Below are 24,142 nucleotides of genomic sequence, written 5' to 3' on the forward strand. Positions count from 1 at the left end.
TCACCCGGCGTTCTGGTCACTTTTCTTCGACTGTATAGTATTCTGCTTTGATTTTCCAGCACATTCCTACGGACATGACTTTGAGCGACGAACCAGCGGGCGCATGGTACGATGATTTGACGAAAGAGATGGCTTCTGTATGTGCAACAAAAAAGCGATGATTTCCATAGACGACATCGCTGGCTCCAGTGGGCTTTGGTTTCGCCTGCGATTAGATTTCCTTACCTATTTTTCGATACACTCGGCTCCACTGGGAGCATTATTAATTTGTACAACACTTCACTATTCCTCAAATTGCGAAAGCCAGTTCTTCGTCTTTCCATCGTACTCAGCAAAGTTTTGACAGCAAGAGGAGGGAAAACACAAGCGGATGTACTATATGCATTGTAGCTAGCAATGATACCCCAGAGTAATGTCAGCATCAAGCAATGTTCTATCTCAACACCCAATATCTCTCTAGTGAATCCTCGTTCCTCTGTGACAGTTCGACAGTTTCTCAGCGGTCGCCATGGCGTGCATGTCCAGCTACCACCTGCTCGACATACTCTAGCCAGCAACGGTGACGCCGGTCTCAACCAAAATGCCTCCCTCTACCATCCACCTACTGCAAGCATCGTACGTCTCCTTACACCACAGCATGAACAACACAAGCTGACACCACATCAAGGTCTCACACTCTAGATTCAGCCTCTCGACCCATGTGCAACCTCATCGGCTCTGCATACCACAAACAAAAGCACAAACGTCTGCACGGGCAGCAAGTAGTTCCCACACCCAGCACCTGTCAGCACCTTAATCCCCTGCCACCACCACCACATCAACCAAGCATACATCCGACCTTGTTCCCGCGGAGACGACTCTCCGACGCACAAATGCGGGCTGAAAAGCACATAAGCGGCACAATGGGAGCGCCGTGAGATCTGGACCCAACAGATGCCGGTGCCGCCCGCGTCGGCCACGCTAGTGGGGTGCAGTAACACAGCCCTCAGCCTCTTTCTTATTTTTTTTTCGAAGTATGCATCTCCTATCAAACCCCGAGGAAGAATTTTCGGGGCATTCTAGAAGCCTTTTTTTTTGTTGGTCTTTGATGGGTTGCACAGGGTTTGGCATTTCAAAGCAAAAGAACAGTGGGAAATCGGACCGAGGCTCGGGGATAGCGATGAATGCGTCTATCTACAATGTGGTATGTGCGTGTGCCTAGATAGACTCCCTGCACTTACTCTGGTGTAAGGATGCAAGTCAATGCATCTATGATTCCATGGTTGCGTGACATGCACGACACCCGTCACTATCGAAAAGAAGAAGAAATGTGGATAGAGTAAGTATCACAATGGTATCACAACCCGGCACCAACCATTTTCAACCCCCCCGGAACCAAATTCATCAGCTTGCATATACAGACCACATGGTTTGTGTTGAAAACTTGTTATATTAAGATAATGTTGTAACGATGTAGGAAGTACTCCTTATAACCCTCCTACTTCTCTTTGTTATGAGGTTTGACAGTAAAACAGCTTGTCAAAACAACAGTTTGACATGAATGGCGTGGTTCCATTCCGCTCGGTACACTTTCACCGAGCAGACGTGACCCAACGCATGTGGGCTCCACCGAAAAACGTCGGATCTGGGCCTTGCCTACCCACGAACGACGAGGTGCAGTGCGTCGGGCCCCTGGCTTGTGGGTGCGCGTGTATCACAGTGATTCGACCTATCGGAATTGCGCTGAGGGTAATGTGGGACGCACGTTAGGTGGGTTTTTGGCGTGCTGGGGGAACCGGCCGATGCGGTTGGACTGCAGGACGTCATGTAGGGCTGAGAAGAGCGCTGGGGATCGCGCGCAAGCGATTTGGTAGTAGTATCGATAGTAACGGCTTTGACGGCAGGAACGACTTCACACATTTCGCTGGTGCGGCTGTAGAGTTCGCGTGGCTTGTTTCAGAAAACCAAGGTCGCGTTGTTGTTGTTGGCGCTGGCGTTGGTGTTGGTTGATACCTGACAAGATGCGGCTGTTGACGTCGTTTGTGTGTGTTTAGAGTTCTGGGGAAATCCGGTTCGGGACCTGTCGACGTCAGAGTGTCAGATAGCGAGGAACATCTTTGACGGAAATGGTTCATGCGTCCAAGACGTGTGCCGCGGAAGGTTTTCACTCGCCCTGGAAAGAAGGTGTCATTGTTCTTACGCTAGAAGATCGTCACGTCCATGGGTAGGTGGGTTAAGCGGTGACCCTTTCGAAGTTTGTTCGGCTCCACGCGCATGACGCCCGTTATCCACTGTTTGGCTTTGACTACATCCGATGTTCCGCGGAGCGTGCTGCGTGTTGGTTTGGGTAAATATCTCGTTGCGAGTTTATGCGCGAGGGTTATATGATGTGAAGTCATCAGAAGGGAACTGTCGCGTCAGTGTTTACTGATCATGATGCACTGCTTGTTCATGGTTGTGACACGATTGGTTCGAGTTGTTACTATGGATGCGCGCGTGCATGATTATTCCGCGGTGCAGATATATTGCGCGCATGTAGTTTGACGGAAGATGTTTGGAGATCTGAATGGGTGATACTGGACTGCGATTGTGAGCCTTCTGAGCTGTAACAAATGTGCCGCCTATTCCCAGATACTGGGGTCTTTAACAACGAGGTCATTAAGGCTTCATGCAAGATGCGCTTTCGTTCGGATGGGCTATAGCATGGGGGTCACTTACTGGAAAGCTAGTCCTACATATTGCTACTTCGCGGTTTTAAGATGATCGTTAGAGTACACACTGAGTGACCCATCATTGACATATGCAGAGGCTGAGTATATATCATACAAGGTGTGTGCTACTGACTTATCGTCTACAGGTCCAACAGCGGTATCTCGGGATCGATAACATGAATATACATCTACTGGTTTCCCAGAAGTGATTTCCCAGAATGACAGTGCAGGTTAAGCATAACCACAATGCAGCACACATAAGAGCGAGCTCTTATCCGCGTCTTCTAGATATGGGGTAACAGGTCCGACCATTCCACACTACGGTAGCTACTTGCAGGAAGTGCTCTGAGTCCAGCAAATCCTTCCACAATGATGAAGGTTCTTGCGAGACCGTATGCTCCCATGTGAAACATAACGAGCAGGTACTGAAAGAAAGGGTGTATCTGATCGATAAACTCTGTCACAGTGTTGGTTTGCGGGATACCTGCCCACCGACAGAGGTTGGGTAATTGCCAAGTGATCAAGAGCCAAAGAATGCCAAAGGTAAAGCCAACTGCGAAGAGAACAACGCATGCACCACGCGAGAGATCTCGTTCTAACACTGTGGGGAAGTGGAAATTCCACGCAAAAAAGTGTATGCCAATGAATGAGAATGCCAAAGCGGAAGCAACCAGCCCTTCGGATATGACAACCTTTCCAGGATTCATACGTGCGGTATTCTTGAACCGTGTTATTGGTACATGCTTGGCATCGTTACCGAGGCGGAACAAGTGCTCAAATCCCCACACGATGGGATCGAGTACCTGCAAGGGATCTGAAGGTGGGTTGGCAAAATCGAGCGGAGTTTGCTTGAAAGGCTGCTTGGCTGCAACTGGGTCCGCCAACACCAATACATCAGCCAGTCTAAGTGATCCCACTAGTTTCAGCGTCACCGGCGTATCAACATCCAATGGCTTGTGAAACAGATAGTAATGTGTTGGGAACGTGCAAAGCACGATGGCAACCACATCTAGCTCGAGCATGGAAATCGCCAAGTGTTGCGCGGCGCGACCAATGCATTGAAGGGCGAACCAGAGTACCTGGACTGAGGTAAGGATACGGACAAAAGCGTCGGCCTTGTTCTTGTCCTTGATGGCGTCGCGGTGAATCTTGGGAAAATCGACGAAGCCGTGCTCTACGAGATAATGAACCTGATGGGCGTTGACAGGGAAGCGGGGGTAATCTGGAGGTTCCAGTACGAAACCCCCCATGTCGGCAAAAAAGGCGTGCGTTATAGTCCAGTCAGTGTATCCGGACTTATGGAACCTGGATACCGAATGCCGTGCGGACAGGTATTGAACCTGGGCGAATGATGCAAGGAGCTCCGGGAAGAAGATGGTAAAGGCAACCCACGGTAGCTTCGTTGACATGTAAGACCGGAAGTCGTGCTTGTCGGGTACGTTCAGGAATAAAGAAGACCAGCTGCACAAGAAGACAGTGACAATGCAGCTCCAAAGGATGTCGATTGTTCCGCGTTCATTTGGCGAGCCAACCCAGCCGTGAACCAGTGTCGTGTTCATCTGGTACAGCGACGCATGTGCGGATCTCTGAATCTCGGGATAATACGAACGATGGGATCTATCGCCCGAGAAGCCTCTTTATGGCCCTCATTATCATCAACGTCAGGCTAATTTTAGAAGATGGTGCCCTCTTAACAGCATTCACTGGCCAGAGGTGTCTCATTGTTGTACAGATCGGTCAAACAGCAGTACCTTTGCATCATGAACCATCCGATATGGTTAAGTGAATTGATCTGAGTCTGGGATTGACAGCCACGCGATAATCACCAGATTGTCTGATTAGTTGTGGTGAGGAAGGAGCAAGGCTGAACCGCGCGAGGCTGTGTGGGGGCGGAGATGGCAGGAACTTGCAGCGGATGAAGGGCGGAAAGATGAGCTAGGAGAGGCCGTTCTGCCCATACCTCAGGGGCTAGATCGCTGGCAGTGGTTGTCTTTAGTATTGGCAATGTGCCAGGCTTGGATCAGACGGTTAGCATGCTGATACCTTACTGCAGAGGATGTTTTGGTTCTAGACATAATGACAGTATGTCCACATCGGTACTGAACAATTTGCCGGGCGTGATTCATCTGTCGGTACTGAACGGGTTGCCGGTATGGTAAACATATGAGTGGTGGGAAGTGACGGGGCTGATGCATTTGACGGGGTTGAGTAGTTTGACGGGGTTGAATCCTTTCACGGGCGTAAAGATTTGACGGGGCTGAATGGTCTGCCGGGCGTGGATGGTTTGACGGGGCTGAACATTTTGACGGGGTTGAATAGTCTGCCGGTATGGTAAACATGCCGCGCGTGAATGTGTCGCTGCTGAATAGTGTCGGTATAGTAAGTTGCCGCGCGTGACTATCTGCCGGTGCTGAATGGTTTGCCGATATGGTAAAGATGCCGAGCGTGAATGACTTATCGATACGGCAAGATCTGTCGGGCGTGAATCCTTTGTCGGTGTGGTAACATGCCGGTGCTGAATCACTTGCCGGGCGTGAATGATTTGACGGGCGTGAATGTGCCGGTGCTGATTCGCTTTAGGACTTGCCGATATGGTAAACATGCCGCTGCTGAATCCTTTGCCGGGCGTGAATAGTCTGCCGCGCGTGAATCACTATCGATAGCGAGTAATTCTGTCGATATGGAAAGAACTGTCGGCGGTGAATCATTCGCCGGTGTGGTAATCTCTCGGTGCTGAATTGACTTAGCACTCCCAGCTGCAGAGACTCGAACTCAGCATCCGCTCAGATACACGACCAGGAAACAGGACGCAATCGCACATCTTTGGAGATACACTCAGCGTAATGCCATGCTTCATTCAGATACACAAACGCTAACCCACCAACCCGTTATTTCAACGCCATATCCTACAGCTCAAATACAAGAGCGTTTCACCGAGCCAGGTAAAGTATGCCCCTTGTTCCCTATCTCCTGTCATATCATCGCGCGCGCCGGAAACGAAACAAGTTGTGTGTAATCGGCGGCGATTCTAGGTAAGCTTCTGCTTGATGAAGAAAGCTCGCAAATGCGATAGTTGCCAGACGCATGTCACACCCAGAATAACGAGTTGGATGAGTGTCCAGCGGACGACGCGGGAGTTGGTGTGTTCGGACTGGTCGCGGAATTCGGCCTCGCGTTCCTGCAAAAGATGTTAGCCGGTGTCTTCCTATTGTCTCTCCCAGGGATGAGTGGACGCCAAACGTACTCTCTGGAAGACCTGTTCTCTCCTCACGTCCTGCAACCTCGAGTTCAGGTCCTTGACTTTCTGCACCAGCGTCTGGACCTTGTCCTTATCCGTGCTCTCGATTCTGCTCGTCTCTCCGATCGCCATGTCCAGCGTGAACTTGACTGTGCCGTGTACGCCTGAGCTCAACCAGCCACCGCCGCTGCTGGGTACGTTCTGAGGGGTCACACAGATCCTATGTTGACCGCTATCGGCAGCGCTGAAGGTGAAGCGTCCGTTCGAGCTACCCCGTTGGGCAACGATACGGTGGTTGTTGTCAAATGTTTCCTCTACGGTAACGAAGACGCCGACGTCGGGCTTGGTTTGATAGGTCTTGGTTGCGTCGTCCCATGCTTCGGCGTGGTAGTGGCCTGGGATTTGTTAGCCGTGGGTTCTCCCGCTGACTCTGCGACGTCTCCAGGCCAGGAGACTCATATGTGAGGAAGTGTCGTACCAACCACCAGCGTGTCCTTGGGCAATTCCTCGTAGAAGCACTTCTGGACCGCTCCGTCCATGAAGAAGTGCAGCGCTTGTGACGGCACCGCCAGCGCGGCTGCGAGCAGTAATGTTGGTCTCCACATGTCTGCGATTCTGCTTCCCCGCGGCGGACTGATTGTAGCGCGGAGTTTGAGTGTTGGGTGAGCTGGTCACTTGGGAATCTTGAAGCTCGTATGCTCGAGATCACGAAACTCCAGGTGTACGTTCCGAAAGCGGTTAGACCTCCGACACGTGCCCGCGCCGCTCCCTCCGGGGCGTCTTGAGACTACAGCACCGCGACTTCACCCGCAGTTCTCTACTATCCTGCCTTTCGATGCTCAATATCTCAACAGTACTGTCAGATTATGGCGATACGCGCCTTTCGACAACTCAGTACATGAATTGTCATGGGCCGCTGCGGTTGCTGATGGTACCTAGGTAACCAAAGAGTACTGTCGTCGTAGGGTGAAAAGAATATCGTATACTACATACAGGTGGATAGATGCGAGCTCACGTAAGACTATCTTCATTGATCCAGTCGAGTCAGCGGCAATTATACCAGGAGTCGACTCAATCCAGACACCTCCGAGGCCAACCCCGCAACTACAACATATAACCTAGGTAAACAGATCGTGTTCATATTTCCAGCCGCATCGACCAAACTCTTCTCTTTTCACAGTCTTTCAATCTCCCTTAACTCAAAGATACATAACCTGATCTCCTTGAGACTGCTATCTTCACAAAATTGCACCTATCGTCAAGCACACCAACAACCTTCCACCCGGCCGTGAACCAACCAAATCCACATCAACCCAACAATGACACTCTTCACGCCCTCCCCCTCCGCCCTCAAAACCCTCTCCAGCACCCCCAAAACAATCCTCATAACTGGCGGCTCCTCCGGCATCGGCCTCGCAACAGCAACCCTCCTCTCATCCCTAAACCCATCCCACAACCTCATCCTACTCGATCTCCAACCCCCACCCCCAACCTTCTCCCACTCGCCATCCAACCTGCTCACCCACACCTGCGACATAACCTCCTGGCCCTCTCAACGCGCCGGATTCGCCGCAGGCCACGCGCGCTTCGGCCGCATAGACTGTGTATTCGTCAACGCAGGGATAGCGGAACACGGCGACCAATTCTTCAACGATGCTTTGGACAGCGAGGGCGAACTAGCGGAACCAGATCACCGAACGCTGACGCTGGATATGAATGCCGCGGCTGCCACGACCAAACTCGCCATCTACTACCTGCGGAAAAACGGGGCAGAGGGTGGTTCGATCGTGTTGACGGCGAGTCTAGCGGGGTATCTGGCTTCAGCGGGTGCGCCGTTGTATTCTGCGGCGAAACATGGGGTGGTGGGCTTGATGAGGGCGTTGAAGCAGGAGTGTGCGAAACTGGGGATTAGTATTTCGGTTGTTGCGCCTGCGATTACGGTTACGCCTATTTTGACGGCGAATAACACTAAGTTGGCCATGCAGCCTGATGTGTACGCGAAGCAGATGGCGGAGGCGGGTGTGCCGATTAATCGACCTGAAGCTGTGGCGCTGGCGGTGTGTTGGTTGTTCAATGAGGGCAGCAAGGCGAATGGTGCGGGCATATTCATCCAAGCGGATCGATTTGCGGATTTGGAGACAGGGTTGGCGAAGAGCAGGCAAGCGTGGATGGGTAAGGAGATGTTGGATCTGTTTCGTGGGGGGAGAAACGCGCCTTTGTTTGCAAGGCTGGAACAGGAGGAGGTCAAGGCGAAGATATGAGTAGTTGCATGAGGTAGGATGATGTTGTACATTCCTGCGCTATGCAGTGGATAGTGATGCTCGTAGCTAACAATGCCAATAGGGCTATTCCAGTCCCCTATCCATGTTCATACCCGTATCATTCTCCCAATGATGCCAATGACGAATGTTTTCCCTTCTTGTCAATCCAATCCCAACGCCATCGCTATGCTATCAAAAGCAGAAGACAAAAGTAGAAACCACACTCCCAGTCAAAGCCAACCCCCTTATTTCCTCGCCCGTTTGCTACTGTTTTCACTGCCTTGAGAGAAGACACTAGCGCTCCTCTTATGGCTTTGCCCCGGTGCACCTTGACTGGTCGCTCGAGACTGCTGTTTACTACTCTCATCTTCGCCTTCTGCATCCACGTCGCCATCGTCGTCTTCGCCGTTGAAACCACCCTCGTCTTCTTCGCCTTCGGCGTCATCATCGGGGTTGTCAGCGTCGTTGTTATCTTCGTGGTCGTCCCTATCGGCTTCGGCATCATCGCCGTAGTTTTTGTTGACGTCGTCTTCGTCTTCCTCGTCGTCGTTCTCCCCGTCGGCATCATCCTCTCCGCCGGGTGTCTGTTGTTGTGATTCAGGGACTTCTTGTTTTGGTTGTCCTTCGCCTCCTTCACCGCCGCCATCTCGTCGAGCCTTCATGGCTAGCAAGACCTTGCACTCTCCCTCCTCCTTCTCTCGGACCTTACGTACGTCGAGTAGTTTGCTGACTTTCGAGACGAGATTTTCAAAGACTTCGCCGACCTTGCTCGTTGGTATGCTGACGATGTCACTAACGCCCAACGCCGCGAGCATTTGGCCGATCTTTTGAGTCTGGACGTTGCTCTTTGCTTGTCGCATCTTAAGCAGCTTGTCCGAGCCAAATGTGACACCCGAGGTAAGTCTCTCGTGTGTTGAGACGTTGAAGCGGTGTTCTTGGTGTGGAGAGAGGTGCTTGACAGGCGTCTGGGCGGTAGGTTGTTGGTTCTGTGCCATGCTTTGCCGCCGATTTGCTGCCGAGAGCTGTTGTTGTGCTGAACCAGGAGTGTGTACCATGTCGTTTGCGGAGAGGCTGAGTCTACCAGGTCCTGTTCCACCGCCAGATGCGCGTTTCTTACTACGATCCTGCTGGAACAGCTGTTGGAAGAGGGCCTGGAGGGCTTGTGATGATGTAAAGGCTTGTAGTCCTGCAGAAACTGCCTGGTTCTGCGGCGGTGCGTCCAGTCGTGCCCGGAGTTCTTCGCGCTCGGCATCGAGTCGGTTGGCTGCCATGTTGATGCGCTGCAGCTCGGTGAGCAGGAACTCTTCCTCTTTGACCTCGTCCATTGTGCGGTTGATGAGTGCCGTGGCCAACATCTTTCGATTCCGCTCCATAACCGGGTCGAACTTCGTGAGCATCTCGTACAGGCTGTACTGGTCGGCGTCCATGGAGACTTCCGGTATGCGCTGCTTCATGAGCTTGGCTGAGATATCGTAGAAGCGTGCTTTGAGGTCCTCTAGCGAACGCTTCTTCGACGGCGCAAAGGGCATGGTGGCTAGCGCTTGGTCCTCGCTGTTTGCAGGCTCTGACGGGCGTGGTTGCGTCGGCTTGTAGTCGTAGCGATCCCATATCACAGGCCAGCGATACGAGTAGTCTTTTACTACTTCGAATAGGTAGTCTGTCTCCTCGCGACTCCAGTCATCGCTCCGCAGGTACTGGTTATATTCCTCGTCCGTGAAGCCCGGCATGTCTACTTTGATGTCGTATTTGGCGTAGTCGGCGCACGTCTCGATGTAGTTGTCGGCGGTGTCGTTCTCCTGCATCGGCGCGTCGTCGGCTTCCTGTACGGGTGGTGCGGTCGTGGGCTTGCGCCGCCAGTGCTTGAGGACGAGGCCATCGTTGCGCGCCGGATTCATAAACGGCTGTTGTACCCTAGAAGCGCGAATTAGCCAATCCTCCGCAGTGCGTCGCGCGTACATACCATCTCTTTGCAGGGCCAGTGCTCTGTCTCTTCGCCCGATACGCCTTCTTCTCCTCGTAGACGGCGACAGGCGGCGGCCGTTCGCCATATAGCGCAGCAACCTCGCGCGCAACGCCCTCTGGTCGAATGAGAGTCAGTCTCGACCTTTTGACGATTTCCCAAGGAAAGACGTAAGGACTGCCAAACGTACGTATCTTCCTGCTCCCTCCTGCAGGCTTTGAGCGCTTCTGAGTCTGCGCTGCCACGGCTGCTGGACCTACTGCCTTTGGCGCATCACCGCCGGCAGCAGGCAGCCCGAGCATATCGCGCACATCGCGTCCCGACGCCATCGCAACTTTCGCAAGGCGCCGCTGATCGATGAGCCGGTAGTAGGAGAGGGTGCGGGTGATGGAATCGCAGGGCCCCGGGGTGGACGAGCTTAATTTCGTTGTTGGGAAGTCGCGTTGGACCCTGCGCGGGTACCTCACGTGTGGGAATATTGGAATGGCGAAGGAAAAAGTCAAAATGGGCGGATACCTAAATCCAAAAGAATGCGCAAGGGTTTTCGAAGAGATTCAAGTGCAAATCAAGCTACAAGTCAAGTTCTTGCGCTATAGGCACGCACAGCTATGGAGTCATGGATTGCCGCTGTTACGGCACCTTCCAATCGCATACGCAAAGAGGCCATAGCTCCCTGGTGCCCTCCCATGACCGACCCCTCAGATCGCCGCTACCAAGAATGCCAGACAGACATCCATGGATCTTCAATGATGTTGACCATGGCAAACGTCACTACTGGACAAAGATGAAATTTGGTGTAGTGAGTGCGTCTATTCGCCCGACTACTCTACCTGAACTAGAACGAGATCCGTCTGTCGCCCTGTACACGCGATGGGCCGTCAGAAGAGACTCCTATACATGCTATATTTTCCTCGTGCCAAAATGAATAATGAAAATGAGATGCCACAAGTGCGAGCCTCCCCAAGCACACCGCAACGCCGCAAGCGCCCAATGGAAAATCGCTCCCACACTACTGCCAGCTGATGTAGTCTCGCAACGCGGGAGCGCAGAGGTGAAGGAGAGGGTGGTGATGATGTTTTTCGGCGCTGATGAGGAATCCAGGCTGGTGTGGGAGGCGGTTCGGTCGCTCGGTCGTCGTAACTATTACCGTGGAAGGAGATTTTCGATCCCGTCTATCAATCATTACAAGATACCTATACAGGAAGAAAACGTGACCGGGAACACTATCGCTCAAAGAACGGACTCCAGGATGCAACGCAAAGGGAAGGAAACCAAGCTTGGCGACCGCGATTACTACTTGCTGGCGCCGCAGCACAGGGCATTCGCCAGTTTTTGCATGAAGCTAGGCTTCTCGGCACTCTGTCGCGTCGGTTGCGGGTTCGGACTGCTGGCAGGCGCAGCACGGTTGTTCTGTGCCAGGTTGGGCTGGCTGTGTTGGAATTGGGCCTGCGTCGAGGCACCCTCGGGCGGCGCAAGCTCGCCCATGCTCTTCCGCTTGATTTGCGAGTCACGGTTCATGGTCTCGCGTGGGCTCCTTCCGGGCTGAGCGCGGGTCGCGCCAGGCTTTGGCAGAGGCTCGTTGAGACGGTGGTGGTCGATAGGCAGGTGGGTCTTTTGTTGCCTGTGTTGCTGGCCTTGCATGTTGACAGCCATGGATGAGTTAGGGTTGGCGTTGGAGTGGTGCATCGCCTGCGCAGCCGATGGGTGCGACTTGAGGACCTCCCAGCCCTTGCCGTTGTTCAGCTTCATCCAGTCGTACTCGCCGTCCTCGACCTCTCCGGTGCTCTTGAGAGCCTGAGTGAATAGCTCCCGTAGGTAGTCGTAGTCGGGTGTGTCCTCGAAGCCGAGGTTACGCACGTAGCTGAGGTACTTGTTGAATTCCTCTGCGCATTGTTAGTAGTGATAGAATTAGTGAATGCAGCCAACGTACCAGGGAAGCCATCGCACAGATCCTTAATGGGGGTGGTCTGCTTCTTCTCGCCAATCTTCTCGTACTTCTGCTTGTTGGTGGCAGCCTTGAGACCTTGCCATGGCAGTCCACCGCGCAGGAAGTACATGAAGACGTGACCGAGCGCCTCGAGATCGTCGCGACGGGATTGTTCGCGCCCGAGATGGGTGTTGATGCTCATGTATCGAGCGGTACCGGAGAGAGACTTGCGTTCCCTGTACGGGATGTGCTGCTTCGTCTTGGGGTCACGGTACTGCTTCGCCATACCGAAGTCGACGACGTGAATGACATTGGCGCTCTTTGAGCCAGGGCGGCCGATGAGGAAGTTGTCGGGCTTGATGTCGCGGTAGATGAGGTTCTTCTCGTGGATGGTCTGAACCCGTGACAGCTAGATGAGGTGTAAGCAGAGGAGAGTGCAATGATGCTGTCGGAACGTACCATCTGCTTGGCTACCATGACGACCGTCTTGATGGAGAATTTCCTGTTGCAGTGGTCGAACAGGTCCTCCAAGCTCGGGCCGAGGAGGTCGATGACCAGAATGTTGTGTAGGCCCTCCTGGCCGAAATAATAGACATTAGGGATCCCGGCTGCAGACAGTTAGCCACATAGTCGAGGTGAATACCTGCGTTGATATACAGGGTGGTGTCGATCACGAGCACCAAAACAAGCGGTAAAGGGGAAGCGAGGTCGGTACTTACGGCAGCCCACGAGGATCTTGTATGTGCGGTACTCGTCGCGCAATTGAGGAGCGTCGCTCTTGCGCGGCTCGAATTTGATGGCGACCTGCTGCTGGTTGAGCAGGTTGGTGCCCTCGAAGATGACGCCGAAGCTGCCCTCGCCAATCTTCTTGCCGACGCGGTAGTGCACGCCGACGACGTTGGAGCTCGTGCTGCCGCTCGCCATGGTGTCGATGGAGCCCGGATACCGGAGGGGAGGAGGAAGGGAGGTGGACGGGAGTGGCAGAGAGGTGCGTGGCTTGGTGGTTGTGACAGCAGCGAGACAGGGCCGCAGCCGTAGGCCGGGAACGAGGCTATGCAACCGGCGAACGCGACTCGGCGTTGCTGAGACGGCGGGTCGAGGGCGAGGCGGGAGCGACCTGTGGTGCTGCAACGAGCAGCGTGCGAGGGGACGGGGAGGTCAGAGGAAGGCACGTAGGACAGGCACGTATAGTGAAGAAAGAGCGACCGACTCTCGACGCGGAAAAGACGTGGAGAAGGGGAAGGAGCGACTGGGCATGGGGCGTGCACTAGCAACCTATCAACCGACCCTTCGCTAGACTCTTAGTAGCACCCAATTCACTGAGAGCACGGGACTGCCACCGTGAGCTATTTACACCCGCCTGCATAGAGACGGAAGTGCACGCTGGCCGTCGTCGTGGGCGCAGGCGTGGGCAGCCCGATGCAGCGGCTCAATTCTGGCTTTCATGCATTCCGCAGCCCATCCCAGGTCGCTCGCGGCGCAGCCGTCCTTTCCCCACTGAGCTGTCACTTTGTTGTTGTACCTGCAGCACAGTCCACACCAGAACTAGCATCCTCCGAGCAAAAGCAGCCCTGGGACGCCCTCGGAAATTCGACGCATCCTTTCCCAGCCAACAAGCGCGCCCGCGCGAAGGGAAGCCTGGTCAGCGGATTCGCGACGGCAATCAGCAGGGTGAAGACTCTGTCCTCCGTCATCGCCATCGACATCGACTTCTCCATCGCCATCGCCGTCGCAGCTCGACGATCTTTCCTGCTGTAGAGCCGCAACAGTACCGGCACGGCTAGCACGTATTGGCCGGTCGTGTGTCCTGTCCAGCCTCACCGCTGCTGTGCCTCATGCTGTTCATGCATGCCGCCTACGTCAAGTCGGTGGCTTCGCCTCACGGCATGGCCAACGGTTTTGGTGCGACAAGAAAGAAGCAAAGGTAGTCCTCTTGACATGTACTCCATCGACATCTCCCGCCTCTCATCTCAACGCGCAGCACCACTTTTTCACAACCCGGCCTCAAGTCACCCAACGGCTGTTACCGAGTCAGGTTATTGGTGCGCGTCGGCTTCCGCGCCCTCTCGCTCGCGCCACACTCGGTTCCCTGACACGGCTGGGTACCCACCGCGCAAATGAACGCTTGTCGTCGCTTGACTCCACAGAACAGAGTCGAGACCCTTGCCGATAGGCGGTTATGCATGTCACTATTCATGGCTCTCCCCTAGGACTTCATGCATTACCCAGATAGTCACTTTTATACATTGGGTTCCAACTCTAATCATCCTCTTTCTCGTCTCTAGTCAGGTACTGACATGGGACGAGATAGGACGCCTGTCGTCTGCAAAACCATCGCTAGAAATACACTTGATGACAAAAAAGAAAATGAACGCTGTCCGCGTCTGCAGAGTACACGTTTCAAACGCCGTGCCCAATGCTTGATACGCGCCTGTCCTGAATGCACTGCGCCCGATGAAACCCCGAATACGGTCACGACTTCTCATGAATCCTGCATCACCACGTCTTCCTGCTGTGCGCTCTCGTCGTCTCCGTCAAACGTCTCCGACCCAGCAGCGTCCTGCTCCGCTTCGTCCTCTACTTCTTCCTCCGCCATCTGAGGGGCTGCTGGCATAGACTGAGGAGGAACCTTGCCCTGCAGTGCCAGCTCGCGGGCGTACATGGTCTTGCCCGTGTTCCAGGCTGCCTTGAACCAATCGGTGAGCCTGTTCTTGCTAACCTGCTCGCGAAGGATATCGTCATCTAAGAGGTTGTCCTTGATGATCGGGTTGCGAAGGTCCTCGGCAGCAAAGCGAACACAAAGCTCTCCATGCGTTCCTCCAGCGCCTAGAAGGTCCCGAAGGTTCTTGGGCCATAGGGTCCGGATGAAAGAGTTGCCGACTGCAACTTGTTAGTGGTGAACAAACATATGGTACTAGACATCAACTTACTGCACATGGCGGACAAGGCGCGGAATGTCCATGCCATCACTGTGCCTTGCAACACATCGTGGATTTTGGCATCAGGCACCTCCTTTTCATTATTGATCAAAGCCCAGTTGTCCTTGATGCACAATCGCTTCCAGAAAAGCTTTAGCAAGCCATCGCGAGTTGTCCGGTGGATATTGTTCCAGTTGACTGTCAAGACTTTGAAAGCGTAGATGAACTCGTCGTTCCCAAGCAAAGTAACACCTTCCTCGCTATCGTCTGCATTCATGAGCGTGAGAATGTCAACCATGAGCGCAGGGTCGATAACCCTGTGGTGAACCAGAGCCTCGAATCCCTCTTTGAGGATGGTCTGGTGTGCTGGTCGATCCTTCAAACGACCTTGTCCAAACTCGGCCATAAGGAGTTCAACAGCAGAGTCTTCATCCAGAGCTCCGGTAATAATGGGCAGCAACCGCTCGTAAACCTCCTCTTGGATCTTGGTGTACTCGAGCTGTTGATCGATGCTCTGGTACATGGCCTCGCGCATCTTCAGCGCCTTGGGCTTCTCCCTGCGTGGGTCGACTACTGCTTGGTCATCGCCATGCTTTGCCTCCTTCTTGCAGAGCAAGGCAAGCTTGGCCATGGAAAGCTCAACGCGCTGGCACCACGCGTTCGTCTCCTGCTTCGAGCCAGCCTCAAAGAGAGCTTCAGCAGCAGTTTCGTAGTCTTTCTCGCCGCAGACTTCATTGATCCATGCGAGCCTGACGCGCGACGGCTCGGCTCGCAGGAACTTTGTGAGTGCCGCTTGGTTGAGATACTCCTTCATGAAGAGTTGTCCTGCTTGGTTTTCGTTGATGTACTTTGAGTAGAACGCTCCAGCCCAGTCATCACCGTAGACCTCGAAGTAGCGCGCAATGCGCTCTTTTATCCGGTTCAGCTTTACTGTGCTTTCCGCTTGCTCCATCTTACTGCGGGTGTTCGCCTTTTCCGTCTCGAGCCAGTTGGACTCTTCCCAGATCAGATTGACGAGTGTCGACATGTCGTGATATTGCTCGGCCAGTTCCATTCCTTCAGTAGGGAGTCCAATCTCCATCAAACCCATGATGTGTGATGGTCGGACGTTGTTGTTCCATTCATCCTTGAGGCTGCGGCCCATGGCTCGTGTCTTCTCATCGCTCTGGGCGAGTGCCCACTCAAAGCGTTCAATGTGAGTTTGACATCCAAGCTTTACCAAGCGAGGGTTGTCCTTGCCGATCTTCTGTGCCAGGAGTTCTTGGTAGCCTTCCTCGTAGTTGTCCACTGCAAGGTTGCGGCCAACGTCTATGAGGCTTCGAATCGAGCTGACAATGTTGTGAGACGACGTCCAGAACGGAGGTAGCATATCGTAGCCATAGTCCGGTTTGAGGATGCTGTCGTCTAGACAATCAGGGTCGAGACCGTATACTTCCACATTTGCTTGGCGGAACTCGAAAGCTGTTTCCAAAGCGACAAGCATGACATCCGTGCCTTCACTGAGCCTCTGCATGATGGACGGTGTTTGCTTTAGTCCCTCTTTCATATAGAAGGTCCTCAGGTAGAACCAGCCCCAAGGTATCAGCGTGTGAAGGCTGTCAACGTCCTTAACGAAGAATTGTCGAATAGTGTCGTTCTCGCCTAACTCAGAATCGAGGCCGCTCTTGTAGCGCTCGTTCAAGGCTCTGATAATGTCGCTCATGAGAATCTTCTCTGGGTAGGTATCCGGGTGTGCTTGTTGGTCCTGCAGCTTGTCTTGGTACCAGAGCCAGAGCTTGTGTGCAGCCGCGAGCTTCTCGGCATGCCACAATAGCCGCCACCTTGTCTGGAAAGATATGGGGGGATAATCGGTTTGTAGTTGAGTGATCAGGGTACGGAGGGCGAAGGAGCGCTGCTGGAATTGGTCGTCCAAGTTCGAAACTCCCTTCTCCAAGTAGTCGTACGAGGAGCTCAAGATGCCGGCACTGATAGCAAGTGCAGCTTCCGCAGTCTCCTCCTCTGCGAACGCAAAGCGTGATTTGACAGAGAAGTCTATGATGTTGGAGGGAATGGTACTGAAGAAGGTGGCCTGCTCGAGTTTGCTGCGTGCGGTCACTTTCACGCGCTCTCTATCCTGATCGTCTGTGGTAGGAGGCAATGCGCTGATCTGTAAAAGGCCGAATTGCTGGACGAAGACGAGAGCAGTCGACTTCTTGTCCTTCCGTATCGCGGTCTCCAGGGCAGTGCCTGCAAGAGTCACTTCTGGGCGGAAATATACGGTGTCCTGGAAGGGTAAACTAGAACGACCTGAGTCTGCGAGCAGTTGTGCCTCTGGGCTCTCCTCTGGTTGAGCGAGGGATGCGACAAAGACTGCTCCTGGGAACTGGACGTAGGCTGTGTGTCCAGGTTGTGGCAGGAGAAGCGTTCCGGTCGGCTCCTTGGTAAGCTGCGGCTGATGAAAGTTGCGGACTGGTATCGCCCTGCTAATGGTACCGGCTGTCCTCGACAGATCCACCTCCACGAGGAAGTAGTCCATTGAGTCTCGACCAGACAGTGCTACCAAAACCAGAAGGTTGACAGCATCCTGACCCTGTTGTTGTTCCATAATGGCAAAATCCAGCACGTGGACATCCTGCTGGTTGCGTACTTCTGGAACGGTATCTGTTTGAACTGCCGACAGGATCGCATCGTATACGTCTACGTCTCGTTGGTGGCTGTTCTGTCCTGACCAGCTCAAGTCCCAGGTCTGAAAGAGGCCGTTTCGCGTCGCCGAGATGACTTCCATGTGGCCCTTCGATTGCGATGTCCGGGCCTTGACGGAAGCGATGGTCTTCCGGATGGATCCTCCGAGAAGGCCTTTGAAGCTGAAGAAGCTGCCTCCTGAGCCATTTGGTGCGCTCAAGACTGTTGTCGCAACGCTTGGTCGACCCTGGGAATCGCGCAGGGTCAGCTGAGCGAGTCTGCCGCTGCTGAAAACCAGGACATAGCCCGCGTGCTCGACATCGACCAGGCCGGTTATGGTCTCCCCAGAGTATAGCTTCACAAAGCCATCCACCCCTTGCTGGCGCTGGGGGTATAGGCTTCGAGTGTCTGCGCTGTCGATGTTCTCCCAGAAGCTGATCTTGCCTGTCGAAGGCGCGAGCGCGACGATGCCGTAGTCGTTGGTGGGGCCGTTGCGGACGATAGCGCCGAGCGGTAGAGGTTCAGTTGGTCTAAGGCCGAAGTTCAGGTTTAGAGAGACGACCTTTGAAGGGCCGTTCGGGGCGCTGTAGTCCCAGACGAGGGCTCGATCTGATGTCAGGGCAAGCGCGAGGCCGGCGGAGGGAAGGGCGGTGGCATATATGGGAGCTAGAGATGTGTGTCAGCAGGCGCGCATTACGCTGGATGACGATGTGTATGCCGTACTCGATGGGCGGAGGAGCGCTGACGGGAAGCCAGGCAGTTTCTTGACACTGTAGTTTGCGTTCTTGGTCTACATTCTCATATTAGCAGTGCCATCTCGCGTAGACGTGTATCTACTCACAAGATACGTGCCCGTGTCCTCCTTGGGCGCGCGCTTCGGTGCCGTCTTCTTCTCCCGAATGCTCAAGGGCATGTCAACCACAACGACTGAGTGGTCGACACTCTGTACCGCGTGACCATTTGTCGAGGCACTTCCGTTTCCGTTGATGTGGGCGTCGGCCGGGTCCTTGAAGGTCGCGTCGTTGAGTTTGCTGCGCTTTCTGCTTCGCAGGCTCTCGGATTCCATCCGCGGTCTTCGTCGGGGGTTGCGCAAAGAGCTGCGCGCGCTCGCGATGGACGCCTCGGGCGAAAACATGATGCGAGAGTTTGGAGATGGCGGTTGAAAACGCGAAGGAGCGCGCCGGTGATGATGTTGCTCGCTGAGTTGTTCTGTTTTGGCAGGGATTCAACCAACGCTAGCGCCCGGAGTTTGGAGCCAGCTCCAGGGCTGCTAGTGAGTCGCCAGGCACGCACCATCATCTAACAATTCACTGCACTACGCCCGTACTTTACCAAGGTACTAACAACAGATCTTATATACACGAGTGAATCAGCGCAACCGCTTGGTTATTCTTTGGATCTGCTATATCATCACACAATTTTGCTCGCAATCTACCATACTGTCTATTCAGATGAGAGCGCCATCTTCCTCGAGTCACATCAAGCAAAAGAGTCAAGTGGTTTGTGTTCGTGTTTCATTTATCATTTATCATACTCGTAACAGTTGTCAGAAAACGCCATTGTAGTCAACTTCCGACCATGCATGCCCGTGTGAACACGCATGGCCGTACTAGAGAACGTAATACTTTCCAGAGAAACATGGTACATGTGTGAGCATATCGGTCTGAAAAGACGACGATATCTGCTCTGTCAAATTGTTCGGGGCAAGCGATGGCTTCCCACATGCCGACTAGCCAGTCGACACGCAGCCATGCCACTATCCGTGGGCTCCATGCTCAGCCTTTACATCTTCTTGTCGTGTTCCTCCTCAGCGATGCTGTTCTCCGTCGAGGTGGTACTCTGCTTCTCGAGCTCTTCACCAAGAGGGCCGTGAATCTCTTCCTCGAAGACGGGCTCGGTCTCGATGGTCTCGAACTTGGTCTTGAAGTCCTTCATGTTGTGGGTGGACGAATTGCTTCGACGGCGGGCGTAGGCCATATTGGGCCTGATATCTTCGACCTCGTCACCAGCGGCGCCCCTAAGACAATTTTGTCAGTCATGGGTTCTATGTTACAACCACTCATGAAGGAAGAGCTGTCTCGCGAGCTGCGCCTGTCTCTCGAGCGGATAGTAAGGAAGCAGGTAGACTGTACTCACCAATTGCCCTTGCCGCTGCCACCCTTCTTTGTCTTGGTCGGGTCGGTGTCGGCATGGCCGGATTTGGCGAAGTATTTGGGAAGTCGCGTCTCACGCTCGGCAGTGCCATCAGCAATGCCAGCGTGGTCGCGGTCGGTGAACTTGTGAGAGCGAGTCACTTCGGATGTCAGTATGATGTACGAACGAGCTTGGGTTGCTCCAGAGCCTCCTGCCGTCTTACGCCGAGGAGCCATTGAGGTCATATCGACCTCAGAGACTCAATGCAAAGAAGGCAAGAGCGTCAGTAGACAGGATAAAAGGCAGCACTTACTGTTTGATGTCTTGAGTCGATGGATTGACTAGAGGTTGTTTGTGATGTGATGGAAGAAAGTCAGAATGGATTGAAGTATCCTGCAACGGCGGGCTCGGAGCTACTGTGACTGTAAGAAGCTCAAGCGGGTCAGTACATGGTCTCGTGATGGGAGCTTTGACCCGATGGCGTCGTCTTGCGTGAAGCAACGCGGCCAGATGCGTACCTTGCAGATCTGTGGACAAGTGGCAGCAATGTGTTAGTGAAGACGAGGTTAGCAGAGACGATGGTGGCTGGTTTGATAGAGGAAGGCGCAATGCATCTCACGCGACTGGCGTTGGAAGGCGGGGAAGCTGGGAGGAGCTCCTGCCTTTATATCGCAACCAAGATGGGCCCTGGAACGACGCGCCTCTAGAAGATTCGCCCTCAGCTGCCCAGCTCCGGCTACTGCAATTATGCTCATAGCTTCTACCTGTAAAAAGTAACTGGATACACATTGTTGTCGGTCGGATCTCGGTGGCCCTGAGCTTTTGAGGAAGCAACGAGGGGAAGGGTACGTCACTGGTACCTGAATCCCCCCAGCGGTGTCGCGGGCGACGATTCATTGAGACACAGCACCACAGCCATGCGCAAACTTGGTCTATGAGTCAATTGCAGGTCAACGATACTATTGAGGAAGCATAATCTCTAAGATGTGTCTACAACGGCCTCCTGCGTGCCATGGCTTCAGCGCAACGGTGATTACCCCAGATTCTAGATGTTTGTTCCTCGAACGCTAATGCGCTGGACCCACTCGCACATATGCCGCCCTCCCACTTGATCCGGAATCACGTGTTCCGGTCAGCTCGTAATCAGCCCAGGGTGGAATGACCAATCGCCGCGGATTTCTCAGTGATTGCATCAGCAGCGCTTTCTCCGCCTCCGAGGCCGCAGACCAGAAAAGTTTCCCGGGACGCGCCTTTCGTTGAAACACGCCTTTCTTCTCTCACGCTTCTGCACACTGTTCGCAGAGTTCATACCTCGACACACTTTGGTTTTGCAACACCCATCTACCCCTCCATCGACACACAGCGCCACGATACCCCACCATGGCCCCGCGATGCCTTCTGATCGGCACGCCGTCGATTGCGGCGCACCCAGAGCGACTTGACCAAGTTTACGAGATCCACGATCGCAACTCGACTGACCTGCAGATGCTTGACCGTATCGCCGCTGGTCTTGTCAATCTCCCCGCGTCTACATACGATGTTGTTCTCCTCCTCGCCGACGCCGACGGTACCACACGCGAAAGTCACAAGCTATTGGCACGCGATGTCATGAACAAAGTAGTCAGCGCATTGAAGGTTGGGGGAGTTCTTAAGAGCCAGGCAGGCCCCTTTGAAGGCGCAGAGAAGACAGAGGCTATCCTGGCAGGACTGTCAGAGACGGCCGATGGCATGACCAAGCCCGAGCAGGAAGAGCCGGTGTCGATACCGCTGAAGTTCGGCAAGAAGGCAAATGGCGCGAATGGAACGAACGGAACAAATGGCGCAAATGGCACTGTCAACCCGGATGGTTCAGTCCCGCTCAACCTTCGCAAGCGCAACCAGCCTGAGCCCGTCAAGCCAGCAGCAGGTGTGGGCTTCGTCGATTTCAGCGATGATCTTGACGACCCCATCATCACAGGAGAAGATGATGACCTAATTGACGAAGACGACCTCATTACAGAGGCAGACATGGCTCGTCCAGTTCTCCAACGTACGTCAAGTCCTCTTACTACCATAAGAAACCCTGCTAACATGATTCCAGCACTCGAGTGCCAACCTAAGCCCGGCAAGCGACGACGCGCATGCAAAGACTGCACCTGCGGTATGAAGGAGAAACTCGAAGCCGAAGACGCCGCCAAACGTACCTCCGCCGATAAAGCATTGAATTCGCTCAAGTTGGACGCCGACGACCTCGACGAGGTAGACTTCACAGTACAAGGAAAGGTTGGCAGCTGCGGGAATTGCGCACTGGGCGATGCGTTCAGATGTGACGGATGCCCGTACATTGGTCTGCCGGCGTTCAAGCCCGGTGAGGAAGTACGGTTGCTGAACAACGATATTCAGTTGTAGGAGCCGGCGACAGAACGACTAATGCATGGTATGGCGTATGGTGTAGGGTCTTCGACAGTCTGGGATAGATAACGTTGCTACATAGCTTTCTCTGGAGTTTTGGATGATAAATGACGAAATAGATGAAAGGACCATGATATCCTGCTCTCAAATGAATATCCAGTTACACATCCAACCTTGATACCAGTATTCACCTTAGCTAGAATTGAACTACAGATAGCCTCTTCGACTCCACTTCCAGGTTTCTAGGTCATGTTCAGTCGTTGAGTGACAATTCAAGCTTCAAGGCCGTTCGTCCAGGTCCATAGTAATCAGGCCGGCATTCCGCTTGCTGAAATCCACACGACGCATACAATGCTCTAGCAGGTGCACGACTCTCATCCACCCACAAAAAGACCGTACTACAACCCCCCTTCTCCATTTGATGACGAAAGCAATATATCAGAGCTCTACCAAGCCCTCTCCCTCTTTCTTGCTCAACGACACAGAGTTTATGCAGCCAAGCCAATCTCTTCATACGTTGGTAGACGAGGTATCCGATCAGCTTGTCCGCATCATCTGCTTTGAAGATCAAGAGGAGTCCAGTGTTCTTTTTCTTGAGCTCTACGTCGTAGTTGAAATGCTCGATTGCGGGGAAGACTTTTCTTTCCAGTTTGGCTACTTTGTCGGCGATGGAGAGACGAGTTTTCGGTGGGAAAGTAGAGAAGTCTTTGATTGTGAAGCCAGGTGGAGGTTGCGCTGGAGAGTTTGGCTCAGACATGATGCTGCTGGTGAGAGCATTTAGACGTGAAGACGTGAAGACGTGAAGACGTGAAGACGTGAAGACGTGAAGACGTGAAGACGTGAAGACGGGTGTTTGCGACAAGCCCGTGGTAGGCGATTTATACAGGTATCTTAGCCATTTCGCGAAACGGCTACCTGGGCATTCGCAGGTAGGTTCTACAGTCGACAAATGGTGGAGGAGGTAGTCGCTGGGGTCAATTGGATCTTTCTGTGCTCAGGTGGGGCCTCACGTGCTAGCGCGATTGACCACGTGCGCGACCTCGCGTCGCTCTTGCAAGCCATGGACTTAGCACGACTTCCTAAATTCCCCATACTCTGATCCGACCGAATCAACATGGGCCTTCGCCTTCCACTAAAGCCACTGCTACAACCACAAGGGCGGTGAAAAGTCTGGATCTAATCCTTCGACCCTTCCATCCGTTTATTTCACCGTTCTTCATATCGCGAGTCATGCCTGCCAAAAGGAAACGACCGTACTCGAATCTCGATTTTACGCTGCGAAAGGTGTTCAAGAAAGCAAGCTTCCGGTATCTTACTCTTCTCATGATGGCTTGCGTTTACTAAAGTTCTTTACAGACCATTACAACGAGAGGTTGTCACGGCTACGTTGGAGGGTGAAGATGTCTTCCTGCAGGCAGCGACCTCTTTTGGAAAGAGTTTATGCTATCAGCTCCCGGCAGTAGTCGACTTTGGCAGTGGGTTCAAATCAACATAGAGCCGCCATCGTCGCTAATCTTGCTAGTCACTATTGTGATATCTCCCTTGCTGGCCTTGATGGTATGTCTCCACGCTATCTCTCTCTAGAATCAATGCTCATTAGTCACCAGAACAACCAAGTTGCCTCTCTGCGCAATGCCAACATCAGAGTCGAGACGATCAACAGCACCACGCCACAGGTAGACAAAAAGAGGATCATAGCTGACCTTCAATGCGGTCATCCCCTAACTCGCCTGCTCTACGTAACACCAGAGTTCTGTCAGGGCGACAACTTCCGCAAGATCCTTCGAGTCATCCACTCTCAAGGAGAACTGGCTCGCATCGCTGTCGATGAAGCCCATTGTGTCAGCGAATGGGGACACGACTTCCGCCCTTCATTCCAGCAACTGTCATTCTTCAAGAAGGAGTTTCCCGATGTACCGGTCATATGTCTGACAGCCACTGCAACAGCACGTGTAAGAGACGA

The 24,142-nt window shown here is 53.6% G+C and overlaps 8 protein-coding genes across 8 annotated transcripts; 2 read left to right on the forward strand and 6 right to left on the reverse strand.

Moving 5' to 3' along the window:
• Positions 1-2,974: 2,974 nt before the first annotated feature.
• J4E84_007512 (uncharacterized protein) lies at positions 2,975-3,940 on the reverse strand (the record flags this gene model as incomplete). Its single annotated transcript, XM_049390095.1, has 2 exons — positions 2,975-3,912; positions 3,934-3,940. The coding sequence occupies 2 exons, from the start codon at positions 3,938-3,940 to the stop codon at positions 2,975-2,977; spliced, it is 945 nt and encodes a 314-aa protein (XP_049242395.1).
• A 1,778-nt stretch (positions 3,941-5,718) lies between these two features.
• On the reverse strand, positions 5,719-6,467 carry J4E84_007513 (uncharacterized protein; the record flags this gene model as incomplete). Its single annotated transcript, XM_049390096.1, has 3 exons — positions 5,719-5,868; positions 5,935-6,323; positions 6,407-6,467. 3 exons carry the CDS (start codon positions 6,465-6,467, stop codon positions 5,719-5,721), a joined length of 600 nt encoding a protein of 199 aa, XP_049242396.1.
• A 780-nt stretch (positions 6,468-7,247) lies between these two features.
• On the forward strand, positions 7,248-8,189 carry J4E84_007514 (uncharacterized protein; the record flags this gene model as incomplete). Its single annotated transcript, XM_049390097.1, has 1 exon — positions 7,248-8,189. One exon carries the CDS (start codon positions 7,248-7,250, stop codon positions 8,187-8,189), a length of 942 nt encoding a protein of 313 aa, XP_049242397.1.
• A 245-nt stretch (positions 8,190-8,434) lies between these two features.
• J4E84_007515 (uncharacterized protein) lies at positions 8,435-10,478 on the reverse strand (the record flags this gene model as incomplete). The annotated part of the gene is made up of 2 exons (XM_049390098.1): positions 8,435-10,100; positions 10,150-10,478. The coding sequence occupies 2 exons, from the start codon at positions 10,476-10,478 to the stop codon at positions 8,435-8,437; spliced, it is 1,995 nt and encodes a 664-aa protein (XP_049242398.1).
• A 964-nt stretch (positions 10,479-11,442) lies between these two features.
• CKI1 (bifunctional choline kinase/ethanolamine kinase cki1) lies at positions 11,443-13,000 on the reverse strand (the record flags this gene model as incomplete). Its single annotated transcript, XM_049390099.1, has 4 exons — positions 11,443-12,032; positions 12,080-12,485; positions 12,536-12,684; positions 12,796-13,000. 4 exons carry the CDS (start codon positions 12,998-13,000, stop codon positions 11,443-11,445), a joined length of 1,350 nt encoding a protein of 449 aa, XP_049242399.1.
• Positions 13,001-14,558: 1,558 nt separating this feature from the next.
• J4E84_007517 (uncharacterized protein) lies at positions 14,559-18,790 on the reverse strand (the record flags this gene model as incomplete). The annotated part of the gene is made up of 4 exons (XM_049390100.1): positions 14,559-14,956; positions 15,007-18,321; positions 18,379-18,445; positions 18,497-18,790. The coding sequence occupies 4 exons, from the start codon at positions 18,788-18,790 to the stop codon at positions 14,559-14,561; spliced, it is 4,074 nt and encodes a 1,357-aa protein (XP_049242400.1).
• Positions 18,791-19,437: 647 nt separating this feature from the next.
• On the reverse strand, positions 19,438-19,718 carry J4E84_007518 (uncharacterized protein; the record flags this gene model as incomplete). The annotated part of the gene is made up of 2 exons (XM_049390101.1): positions 19,438-19,646; positions 19,715-19,718. The coding sequence occupies 2 exons, from the start codon at positions 19,716-19,718 to the stop codon at positions 19,438-19,440; spliced, it is 213 nt and encodes a 70-aa protein (XP_049242401.1).
• Positions 19,719-21,168: 1,450 nt separating this feature from the next.
• On the forward strand, positions 21,169-22,176 carry DRE2 (electron carrier; the record flags this gene model as incomplete). Its single annotated transcript, XM_049390102.1, has 2 exons — positions 21,169-21,817; positions 21,869-22,176. 2 exons carry the CDS (start codon positions 21,169-21,171, stop codon positions 22,174-22,176), a joined length of 957 nt encoding a protein of 318 aa, XP_049242402.1.
• Positions 22,177-24,142: the final 1,966 nt, after the last annotated feature.

Source organism: Alternaria hordeiaustralica (genome assembly GCF_023758085.1).
Source record: "Alternaria hordeiaustralica strain BMP 2776 chromosome Unknown scaffold_16, whole genome shotgun sequence".
Classification (NCBI taxonomy): domain Eukaryota; kingdom Fungi; phylum Ascomycota; class Dothideomycetes; order Pleosporales; family Pleosporaceae; genus Alternaria; species Alternaria hordeiaustralica.